The sequence below is a fragment of the Arvicola amphibius genome, chromosome 3 (assembly GCF_903992535.2).
Source record: "Arvicola amphibius chromosome 3, mArvAmp1.2, whole genome shotgun sequence".
Lineage (NCBI taxonomy): Eukaryota > Metazoa > Chordata > Mammalia > Rodentia > Cricetidae > Arvicola > Arvicola amphibius.
This window is the reverse complement of record NC_052049.1, coordinates 167,401,718-167,414,130: the sequence shown is the minus strand read 5'-3', so window position 1 is coordinate 167,414,130 and position 12,413 is coordinate 167,401,718. Positions and strand designations below refer to the sequence as shown.

Below are 12,413 nucleotides of genomic sequence, written 5' to 3'. Positions count from 1 at the left end.
CTTCCCACCAAAACCACAGCATGAATTTACAACAGAGGAGGAACAAAAAAGAACCAAAATTTCCAAGGCCTTGTTTTTTTTTTTTCTTAAAGATATTTCAAAGGGAAAATATTTTTGACATATGCTCTCTATTTTTGTACATATTGTTAGGGGTCAGCCACTTTTAACGATTATGGGTGACCAAACCAGCCTTCAGAGTGTTCCCTGTCCTACTATGACTCTATTTGTGCTGTGACAATATTCACTATACATTTTTTCTGAAAGGAAAAAAAAAGTTTGTAGCCGGAGTTGAGGATAGGTGACAGCGGTGGCACACACCTTTAATCTCAGCACTTGAGAGGCAGAGGCAGGCAGACAGCCTGGTCTACAGAATAAATTCCAGGACAGTGAGGGCTACACAGTGAAACCCTGTCTCAAAAAACAAAAGCAAGATCTTTCCCCAAGCATTCCAGTAACTTTTTTATATGTATTTACTTAGCTGTACTATAAGTAGTTGGTTTTTATGAAATGGTTTTAAAAGCCCAAAGATAAAAGGGTTTTTATTTTACTTAGTTGTTCTAACAACAGCAAGAAGAATACACTTAAAAATCTTGATCAACTGATACTGTTCTAGCTGATATTGCTCTTTGATTATCTTGAAATACTTGGTAACTGATAGATGGAAAAATTTACTGTAGGATTTTTAAACCATGAATCTAGAATAACAAGTATTGACAAACAATATGTTAATTTGTAATATGGAAAACATTCCCTAGAAGCATGCTTACTGTCCTCTAGAATACTCTAAAGTGTGTCTCTTTGCACATTCTTGTATTTATATACTTTTTATTGCTGATGAGGACTCTTGAAAAATATATACTGCTTAGAATTTTGTATCTTATATTCACATTTTTCTTCCAGATTCAAAATAAACCAGAAAAGAAACCTGCATCACCACTTCCATCTGCAGCTGCCCTTCCCAGTAGTCCCCAGCCTGCCTCCCCGACTCCTCGTGTGAATGCTGCTGTGACTGCACCGTTGTCCATAAACATTCCACAGTTCTACTTCCCTGAAGGACTCCCAGACACCTGCAGTAACTATGAACAGATCCTCAGCAGAGTTGAAACTGCTTTCATGGATATTGAAGATCAGAAAGCAGACATTTATGAAATGGGAAAAATTGCAAAGGTAATACAACTGTTGAGTAGATGATTCCCTTTTGCTAGCAGTGCCAACAGTGTCCCTCTTTCCTGCCTCTTTGCTCTGACTTTAGGCTGGGCGGTGGTGGCGCACGCCTTTAATCCCAGCACTCGGGAAGCAGAGGCAGGCGGATCTCTGTGAGTTCGAGACCAGCCTGGTCTACAAGAGCTAGTTCCAGGACAGGCTCCAAAGCTACAGAGAAACCCTGTCTCGAAAAAACCAAAAAAAAAAAAAAAACAGACAGGTTTTGGTCTTCTTATGAGGAAAATTATTTAATCTTAATACATCTGTGGTCCTACTTCATAGAATTTTTTAACCTTGACTGACCTTGAACCCATTTTGTAGACTAACTGACCTTAGAATTTAATTTAGCACTTTTTACCAGGCTGTACTTTAAGAGGCTAAAGGTTATAGTGACCTGAGAGGCACATGGAAGCAAGAAGGAGATCAAGGAATGCCTGAGAACCCATTTATACTTTCATGTAGAAGAAATAATTTTTTTTAACTTGTAAACTTTTATTCTTTGAGATAAATCCCTACCTTCTCCCCTTTGGATTTCATTGCCTCCAGAGTAAGATACCAGAGATACTTTCTAAAATTGTCTAATGCCTGTTTGGTGCATGAGCCAGGCTCTCTTGCCTGCTCACGAGTGTAGGTAGATTATACTGTCCTCTCTCTCCTTCGTGGTTGATTTCTTCTCCTACCAGTTTATCCAGCATCTACTTTAAAGACCTTCTCATTCTGTTTGCAAAAGTGTACTTTCTAATCATGTTCCACCCACTTCCCTAATTGACCTTATTGAGCTGTGTTGCTGTTAAATGGATCACTGAAAAATAATTTTTCTTATTTCTTCACCCTCTCTCCATGTCAGAAATTACTTGATGAGATGTTTCTAATAAAAATTTGTATTGCAGAAATAAGAGCTTACCTATCTGCACTGTTTTACCTATGAGGAAAGTAGTCCCACAAGAACTTAGCAGAAGTCATAGAACAAGTTCATGTGAGAAAACAGTTCCTCTTATTTCCAACATGGTGCTGTTTGTATTTACATTATCTAGATGAGCATGCACCAAAAAAGGCAACATCAGAAAATGGCCATCTAAATTAGAAGTTCTCTTTCTAGGGCATCGGGTTTCCTTACCCAATTTCCTGAGAGATAGCTGTTGTGTTAGATGATAGACTGAAGATGCTAAATTCCCTGAATAGGCTAAAGCTACAGATCTGAATATGAAACATAAAATTTAGCAAGAATGAGTGAAATATTCATTTGGAAGCAATTTGTTAAACCAAAACTCTAGAGACCAGGGTATCTGTAAAGAAAGGGTTTTGAAGCATTACAGATGCTAACCAGAAAAATAAAAACAATGACCAGGTCCTGAGACAAGGTTCAGCAACTACCACCAGACAGGTTAGAAGCAGTTAGAAAGTGTCTACCAGATTAAAACTAAGAGCATTTTTATAGACATTCCAGGAAATCACCATGATGTACACTTGTTGGCAGAGGCCACTTCCTGGCCACCCAGACCCAAAATAATCACACTGAAACTAAATTAACTATAACGCTGCTTGGCCTGTTAGCTTATGCATATTTCTAGCTAACTCTTACATTGTAAATTAACCCATTTCTATTAATCTGTGTATCACCATGTGGCTATGGCTTCCTGGGCAAAGTTCCAGCATCTGTCTCCTCTGGCAGCTACATGGCATCTCACTGACTCTGCCTACTCTCTGTATATATCTTTTCCAACCTGGCTATATTCTGTTAAGCCATTGACCAAAAGCAGCTGCTTTATTAACCAATGGTATTCACAGCATACAGAGAGGAATCTCACATCACCTCCCCTTTTCTGTCTAAATAAAAAGGAAGGTTTTAACTTTAACATAGTAAAATTACATATAACAAAACAGTTATCAAACAAGAATTACAGTTACAATATTTATATCTACTTTATATTTTATCATAACTAAGGAAAACTATAACTATAGCTGTCTATTCTTTAACTCTATCAAAGACTACAGAAGGATATAATATTACCCAAGTAAACAGGAAATGCATTGTAAGCAACTTCCAAAACTCTATAATTGACAGAGACATCTTGCTGCCTGGACAATCACCCAAAGTTCTTCTGTACCATTGGGGCATCCAATCCTTAGCACACAGGCCCATAGTATCCGGCAGGCTTTTCCAAGAAGCAGGAAATTTCAAAGACAGTTCTACCTATATTGGAAGTTTGTCAGTCACTTTCTTCTGTGTCCTGCAGAATGTCTGGCAGACTCTTTCATGAAGCAGGAACCCCGAAGGACCATCTCACCTTTAGGCAAGTTCAGCTGTCACTTTTCTGTGGGTCCATCATGTCCAGTTCATGAAGCATAGCATCAAGCAGTCCAGGCAAGAGCAGTTTCTTACCAGATGGCTAGCCAACTCCATAAGGAGCCTCTTTGATGCCCATCATCCTCTTGAAGTATATTAGTGCTGGCAGGAGCAGATGTGTCTCATTGCCATGAAAAGTCCTAAGTTCTTAAAACATTTTAAATGCCATATTCTGAAGGTCTCTGAAAGATCTGAAGAATATCTGTCTAACTGAAAGACATCCCTGTACATCTAGAAAACTTAACATAACTACAAGCTTGACTATTATAGATGACTATTAACCTATACAAGCTTGACTATTAACCTATATTTCTTAATTATACATTATATTTTTAAATGAGTTGTACAAACATAATATCTTAATCAAGAGCAGAAATATATAACATAATTGATCTTAAATTTGTATCAATAAACCAAGATTCATGCCAATGCAAAGTATCCATCTCTATAGCATACCCTTTAAATGTAAATAAATATTTATAAACAATATTTGGGAATTTGGGCATAGTGCTCTCCAAACTACTTCACATTAGCCTGGAAGGAATCCACAGGTTTCCATCTTCTGTGGAAACAAAAGCAGAACCTCTTTTCCAAAGCAGCATATCCTTAGACTCAAATTTTGAAGTCAAGATACCATATATATATATATATATATATATATATATATATATATACACACACACACACACACACACACACACACACACACACACACACACACACATATGTATAGGTTTAGCTTACCAGCCTGTACAATGAAATGTCTCTCTGTACTTAGTTCATTCAACGTCAAAAAATTCAAAGAAAATATATATAATCCTGATTCTCTGTGTATTTTTCATCTGTCTGTACTCTGTCTCTTTAAAAACTTTATTTTTTCTATACTTTTTTCCCTCTCTGTCATAAGCCTATGTACATTTTTTAAACACAATGTGACACATCCAGAGGTTTGTTTCTGTCTGAATCTGTCTTTATTGCATATCTGTAATTATTTTCTGACCAGGAATGCTTTAAAATGGTAAGCAGTGTGGTTGCAGCAACCCTGGATGCTGGCTCCACCTCTCTCCGTCTTTCAATATGGCAGAGGTAAAATTACCGCCACCTCTGAGACCGCCAGGTAGGAAACCACGCTCACCACTTTAACTCTGAGAAATGTGCAACACATAAGTCCTTTTTATCTGAGTAAATGCTAAATCTTCTATGCAGCGCACTGCGTGGCCTAGAAGTATCTCTGTGTATGGCAACAGGAATCTGTCATGCTCTCCTGCCTGTGCACTCATAGCAGACCTGATTCTGCTGCCTGCCTAGGCGGGGAGCAATGAGCTGTGGACATGGTCTCAGCTACTTACCTCCCGACTCTGAATGACCACAAAAGCATCTAAACCCAAAGTAGATGGCAGGCATCAGCCCCAAACATTTCAAACCAAGTTGGCATGCCATTCTGTTCATAGAGGTTGCTTGTTTGTTTCCCAGATGCCCAGACCCAAACTAAGTACACAGAAACTGTATTAATTAAAACATTGATTGGCCTATTAGCTTATTCATATTTCTAGCTAGCTCTTATATCATAAATTAACCCATTTCTATTAATCTGTGTGTCGCCATGTTTACCCAGCAAAGTTCTGGTGTCTTATCTCCATTGGTGGCTACATGGTGTCTCACTGACTCCACCTATTCTCTCTATATATCTTTTCCAGCCTGGCTGTATTCTGTTAAGCTATTGGCCAAAAGCAGCTTCTTTATTAACCAATGGTATTCACAACATACAGAGGGGAATCCCACATCATACACTGGCTATAGATAAGAAGGACAGGAGAATGCAAAGCAGGGATAGGTTTGGGATAGGAGGGTCATCTGGATTAGCTCAGTTAACAGTCAAAAGGTCTTTAAATAAACAGAGCTTATTTGTAAAAACATAAACACACACTGGTCTTCATAATTAAATTTATTAGAATCTCTCAGAATTTTTATCAGATGTTCACTGCATAAGTGCCAAATGGTTATTTCTTAAGTAGGAACAATTTATAAGAGAGTTAATTTTCCTGGAATTCTTCAAATGGATAGATAAGGAGAAACTATCTCTGTTATGGGGCTAGGGGACCCATGTCTAGAGAACTGTGGTAGTTTGAATGAGATGTCCCTCATAGTCTTGGGCATTTGAATATACTTAGTCTCCAATTGATGAAGCTGTTTAGAAGGTTTAGAGATGTGATCTTGTTGGAGGAAGTATGTCATTGGGGGTGAGCCTCAAGAGTATAAACCCTTGCATCATTGTTAGTTCATTCTCTCTGCTTCTTGCTTGAGGTTCAAGATATATATTGTCTGCTTCCTACCCTAGCCACCATGCATCCACTCTACCATCGTGGACCCTTATTCCTCTGGAACCATAAGCCTAAATAAATTCTTTCTGTGAGTTGTCATGGCCATGGTGTTTTTTATCACAGCAATAAAAAAGTAACTAATACAAAACTTATCCTAGCGATGAGTACAGGCCTGCAGCTTATCCTGTTCTAAACAAAGATTCCTGGGATTTCCCTGTTATTCTGAATATTCCCAACCCCTTAAGTGAGGAGCCTGTTACCCTGTTCCACACAGCCTAATGATCTGGCCCTCGCACCCCGGTACTTCAGTAGCACTGTCCTGCTGTCCCTCCACAGATGCAATGAGAGGAAAGTGGGATGCCTACTGAGCCCATATTAGTCAAAGGACATGAAGACAGATTATAGTGAAGTCAGGGAAGGATCCTTTGGTGGTAGGAACCTAAGGAAGGACTTTACCAGCTATACAAAGTGAAGATCAATCCATACGTGGTAACATGGAAAATTGCCTGTGTTGAAGCCAACACTGGGGGAATTTTAAAAACAAGAATATTTTTTCCTAAGCATTTAATTAACTGTTTACTGTTTATATAGCATAGTAGCCATTTTACATATGTGATATATATATCCATATATATATGGAGAGAGAGAGAGAGAGAGAGAGAGATATTAATTTGATGATAGCCCAAAATTTTGTTCTTAGAAGCCAAATCTTTGTGTTAATTGTTCCTGGACATTAACTGTCAGCTTAGATAGCAAGATATACTGTCCATTCTGTTAAAGAGTTAAAACTACAATTGCATATAAAATGAGGGTATATGTATATTTTTACTTCAAAAATTATTTTGAGCAAGACATGATAGCACATGTCTGTGATCCCACCATTCAGGAAGTTTGACTGAGACAATCTTGATTTCAAATTCTATGTGAGCTACAAAGCAAAACCTTGTCTCAAAAATGAAGGTTATGATTATTTTCATTTGTTCTGCTTATGTATTTTTTGTTCATCGAGACAGCTATGAATGTAGTGAGGTGCTGCGGGCAGGCCTGTTTCTCATCCCACCCGACTCCAGCAGGGCTAGCTTTGCACCCGAAATAACATCACACAAATTGTATTCTTTTAAATACTGCCTGGCCCATTATTTTCAGCCTCTTACTCACATCTTGATTAACCCATATCTAATAATCTGTGTAGCACCATGAAGTGGTGCCTTACCGTTTAGTTTCTAGCATACGTCCAACTTGGGCTGGAGCTTCATCGCATCTGGCTTCTCTCTGAGGAGAGGCACGGTGGTCTGCCTAACTTAAGAGAGGCGTGGCATCTGACTGAGCCATCTACCTCACTTCCTTCTTCCTGTTCTGTCTACTCCACCCACCTAAGGGCCGGTCTATCAGATGGGCCAGGCAGTTTCTTTATTAATTATCCAATGAAATCATCAAATAGATAGAAGACACACCTACATCATTTCCCCTTTTTCTGTTTAAACAAAAAAGAAAAGCTTTCACTTTAACATAGTAAAATTACATATAACAAAACAGTTATCAAGTAAGAATTACAGTTACAATATTTATATCTACTTTATCTTTTATCATAACTAAGGAAAACTATAACTATCTATTTATTCTTCAACTCCATCAAAGACTCCAGAAGGATATAATATTACCTACGTGAACAAGAAGTAAGCTACTTCCAAAACTCTAGAAATCACAGAGACATCTTGCTACCTGGACAGTCACCCAAAGTTCTTTTGTACCTTTAGGGCATCCATCTTCAGCCTTCAGGTCCATAGTTTCCAGCAGACATTTCCACGAAGCAGGAAATTTTGAAGGCAGTTCAGTCACTTTCTGCTGTGTCCTGCAGAATGTCTCACAGACTCTTTCATGAATCAGGAACCCCGAAAGATCATCTCACTTTTAGGCAACTTCAGCAGTCCTCTCTCTGAGGGTTCTTTGTGTCCAGTTTATGCCAATAGTCCAGGCAAGAACAGTTTCTTGTCAAAATGGCTATCAAACTCCATAAGTAGCCTCTTCGATGCCCATCTTCCTCTTGAAGTAGCTGGTGCTGCCAGAGGCAGACGTGTCTCATTGTCATGAAAAACCCTAAGTTATTAAAACATTAAATGCCATATTTTGCAGTCTTTGAAAGGTATGAAGAATGTCTATCTAACTGAAATATATCTATATATCTAGAAAATCTAACTAACATGACTACAAGCTTTACTATTATCGACAATTATCCATTAACAACCTATATTTCCTAATTATACATTACATTTTTAAAAGAACTACACAATCACAATACCTTAATCAAGATCAGAAATACATATAACAAGATTGACCTTAATATCATTAACCAAGATTCACAACAATCCAACTTATTTATATCTATATCATCTCCCCCTTTAAATGTAAAGAACATTTATAAACAATATTTGGGAACATGGGCGCAGTTATTTCTCTCCAAACTGCTTCCTGCTGAATGGGGGCGCTGTTAATCAGATCTTTCATGGTGTAACGTGTGCCAGGTTCATCTCAGTCATTAGTTGGGTACAGTAATTTTCTGAAGGTGTTCACTGCAACCTTTCAGAAGGGCGTGGTCTATCATACCATATTGGGATAGATGCAATCCATAGGGTCTCATTTTCTGTAAAAACAAAAGAATAATCTCTTTTCCAAAGTATCATATCCTTAGATCCAACTTCTGAAGTCAAGGTATTTTCAAGATATCTTTCTTGGATTAGTTCAGCAGCATTTGTAAACAAATATCTTTTAGCAGCTGTTGCTCCTTCCTCAGCATTCAAACAATTCAAAAAGAGCATAATAGCATACAGTATCAAGATTCTCTGTGTATTTTCCATCTTTGTGCGGCTTTATTTTAACCTCTATTTCGTTTAATTTTACTTTTATTTTTTGAGACAGGTTATCTGTATATCTTTGTCCTGGAATAACTCTGTAGACCAGGCTGTCCTTGAACTCTCAGAAATCCGTCTGTCTCTGCCTCCCCAGTGCTGGGATTAAAGGTGTGTGCTACAACACCTTGAACTCACAGAGATCTTTCCGTCTCTGCCTCCCAGGCATTCGGATTAAAGGTGTGTCCTGCCACACCTTGAAGTCACAGAGGTCAATCTACCTCTGCCTCCCAAGTGTTGGGATTAAAGGTGTAAACCACCACAACAAACTACTTCCTTTTTCTTTCTTTCTTTCTCTTTTTTTTTTAACTGTAAGAACTTTAACTTTTAGCCTGCATGTATTTTTAACTCACTGCAAACCATTTAGAGGTTTTCTTTGTCTTTGAATCTCTCTTTACTGTATATCTCTCTTTTTCTGACCACACGGGTCTTTAATTTACCAAGCAATATAGGTAGGATTAAAGCCATGACTTTGGTGGCTAGATCCAGCCCATTCCTTAGCTTTCCAGCCTCATGGCAGAGGTACCAGCTATAGCCTTGTTTATCACCACAACTCTGTGGCGGTTCAAGGTCCCTGCCAGCAAGCAAGCTGCAACAGTGTTAAACAACAATGAAAAGCTCCGTAGTCAGGACCACCTGCTTGAAAGAGTCAGAGTTTGCCCTGGCAGAACGGCCCAGAAAGCTGGCATTTTAAAACAACACAGCTTTTTTCCTGCTACGGCTGAAAACCGAAAAGCATGCAGTTGATTTTCATCAACAGCATTTAAGTGTTTCGTAGCCGAACCTCTTAAAAGAGCTGCAATGTTTTGCAGCTGAAGCTGAGTAAGGAAGCCTCCCTTAGATGGGAGTGCTTGCTTGCCAGACCTGAAAAATAGAGCTTTACTCTATTCTTTCCCAAGCTTTCTCAAGCTTTCTGCGGATTCGGTTATCCATGTGGGCGCCATTCTGTAGTGAGGTAGCTGCGGGCCGGCTTCTCGCCGCCCAGCTCCTGGCCACCCAGCTAGCTTTACCCAAAATAATTACACGGAGCACCTCACTACATATGAATTTGAACTTGTTTTATTGTTTTATGCTTTATCAGCTAATTTTATTTAATTTTGCCTCTTCATTCATTAGTATTTATTTTATTTATTTGTTTGGTGTGTGTGCGCGCGTGCACCCACAGAAACTGGAAGAAGTGGGGCATCAGTCTACCAGAGCTGGAGTTACAGGGGGTTTTAAGCAGCTGATATGGGTGCTGGGAACCAAACAGGTCCTCTGAAAGAGCAGTTTGTTTGCTTAGCCACAGAGCCAGCTCTCCAGCCCTGCCTCTTTATTCTCAAACCACTTATTTTTAAAAATTTGTTTGTACCTTCCAAAATTACCTACCTAATAGCTACCTAATTTTACTTAACTTAGCTTTTACTTGGCTCTAGTTTCTTAGCACTTAACCAAATTATCTTTATTTTAACATTCTTTACTAAGTGTCTTCTTTTGCCATGAGGCAGTCAACTCTGTCTCTAGCACTTACTGCCCATTGTCTTGCAGCAGGGTGTTGTAGAAAAGGGAGAAGAGAGGCTGCCATTAAGGAACAGGGAGGGAGGAGAGTGTTGAGCAGTAAACGAATGTTGATGAATTCTTGCAGTTTATAAAAACATTTGGAAGACCAGCTTGTGTTTGTAAGCCCCTCTTGGTGGTGCTTAAGTGTAGCTATAAAGACAGGAGTCAGTTTTTTAAGTGCACAAAAAAACATGTTTATGAAATCAGCATCTGTTGGTATAGTTTAGCCCGCTCATCTTAGACCTCACACAGCCACAGAGAAATTAATGTCCACTAATGTCTGGTTAAATTTTTAGTGTGTTTTAATTATAAAATTAAATTTTATAATTTTTTCACATACCTTCAAGTGACGATGGGGAAAAGTGAATAGAAGATAAAGCTAACAGGGTAGGGTAGGCATGGAAAGTGAGCAACAGGAAGAGCATTTGTCAGAGACAAGGCACCCAGTATAACATTGAAGAAAAGAATAAAAGTCTCATCTGAATCATGCAGAGCCCTGTAGCTCCTCTCTTCTGGAGGGTATAGCACCATCTGGACTAATTATGTCTGTGACTTATAGAGGGGCACCTTTGTACTTACATCTCTCTTCTACAAAGTAGCATAAAAATGAAGACACCCACTCTCTTATGCATGGGAAATCATGTCAATGCCCAATAAAATAATAGCCTTGAAACCATTTTAAAATACTGAAAGAACATGACAAATATCAAATAATCCCTGTGTATATCAGAACCACCTTGCTTTAGATTCTTTTTGTTTTGGGGCCATTCTTAGATTAAACTATAGGTGTTAGTCGAGTTTTCTTTACTCAGATAACTTTAATTACCACATTATTACTCGTGCTTCTTCTAAAGCTGTTTCCTAAATATATTTTCTATATCACTTGTCACCCATTTTCTTCCTTTAAAAAATGAGTCTTCATACTGGTTAATTCTCTCCTGTGTTACTAAAAACCCCATTAAGTGCTCTCAGATTTATGTCACTTACTTCCAGGTTCTTACTGATCGACTGGCTCCCTTTACCCTAACTCATTTACTTTCAACAAATGCAGCTAACCATGTGTTTCCTTAAAATATCATAGTATAGGTCCAGAGCCTGGCCATCATTACATTATCCATTTTTTCCCTTGGACAGTTGTCTCCTGCCACTAACACTTGGGTACTCAGGTACTATGAAAAAAGGATGATCTTTTCTAATCTATTTCAAAGCATTTTCATTGTTAAATTTTATTGTTGGGGTTTTGCCTTTGAATCATAATGAGTTCATGTCTTAATGTCTTGGTAACTTACACTATTCCTTATGAACAGACATATCTGCACTTTAACAGCAGTTATAGGGAGGAAAACTCTTTCCTTTCCCGCCTCAATTTGCAGACCTGTGCTTTAACAGCAGTCATTTGAAGAAAACATATTTTTCTTTCTCCCTTTATTTGCAGACAGGACTGTTTGATGCCTTTTTGTCTCGTTATTTTCAGCTAGTAAATTGGGTTTTTTTTCTACTCTGTATCTTTTTACTTAAAATTATTTTTCATGCAATATATTTTAATAATGTTTTCCCTTATCCAACTCCTGCCAAGTACCACCCCCAACATTATATGTAAGCACTCTCTCTTTTTGAAATAAATACATGCATATACACATACACAACAAAAACCAAAACAAACAACCAAAAGACCAATAAGACAAAAAATGATAAAAAGAAAAATCTCACCACAAAAACAATGGCGTTCGTTTTGTGTTGATCAACTACTCCTGGGTATCAGGCTTGCCGTGGAATGTGGTTGATACACCCGGTAACATTGGAGAAAACTAGTTTTCCATTGCCAGCAGGTATCAGTTGCAAATAGTTTCTTAGTTAGGGGTGGGATCCTGTGTCTACTTCCCCTCTCATTGTTGAGACCCCATCTGGCTTGATCGTGTACAGGTCTTGTGTGTGCTGCCACAGTTTCTGAGAGTTCAGATGTGCATCAGTTCTGTTGTGTCTAGAGACCCTGTTCCCTTGAAGTCATCCATCACCTCTATCTCTTAAAATCTTTCTGCTCTCTCCCCTACATAGATCCCTGAGCCTTGAGGAGTGCTTTGATGAAGACATCCCCTT

General features: G+C 38.5%; 1 protein-coding gene across 2 annotated transcripts in view; it reads left to right on the top strand.

Annotated features, from left to right (window-relative positions):
- Ppp2r3a (protein phosphatase 2 regulatory subunit B''alpha) overlaps nt 1–12,413 on the top strand; it is a 140,092-nt gene that overhangs the window by 59,911 nt on the left and 67,768 nt on the right. For both annotated transcript variants that reach the window (XM_038321845.1, XM_038321847.1), the window contains one exon: nt 901–1,167. In XM_038321845.1, the coding sequence (XP_038177773.1) occupies nt 901–1,167 (267 nt within the window). The remainder of the gene's footprint in view (nt 1–900; nt 1,168–12,413) is intronic.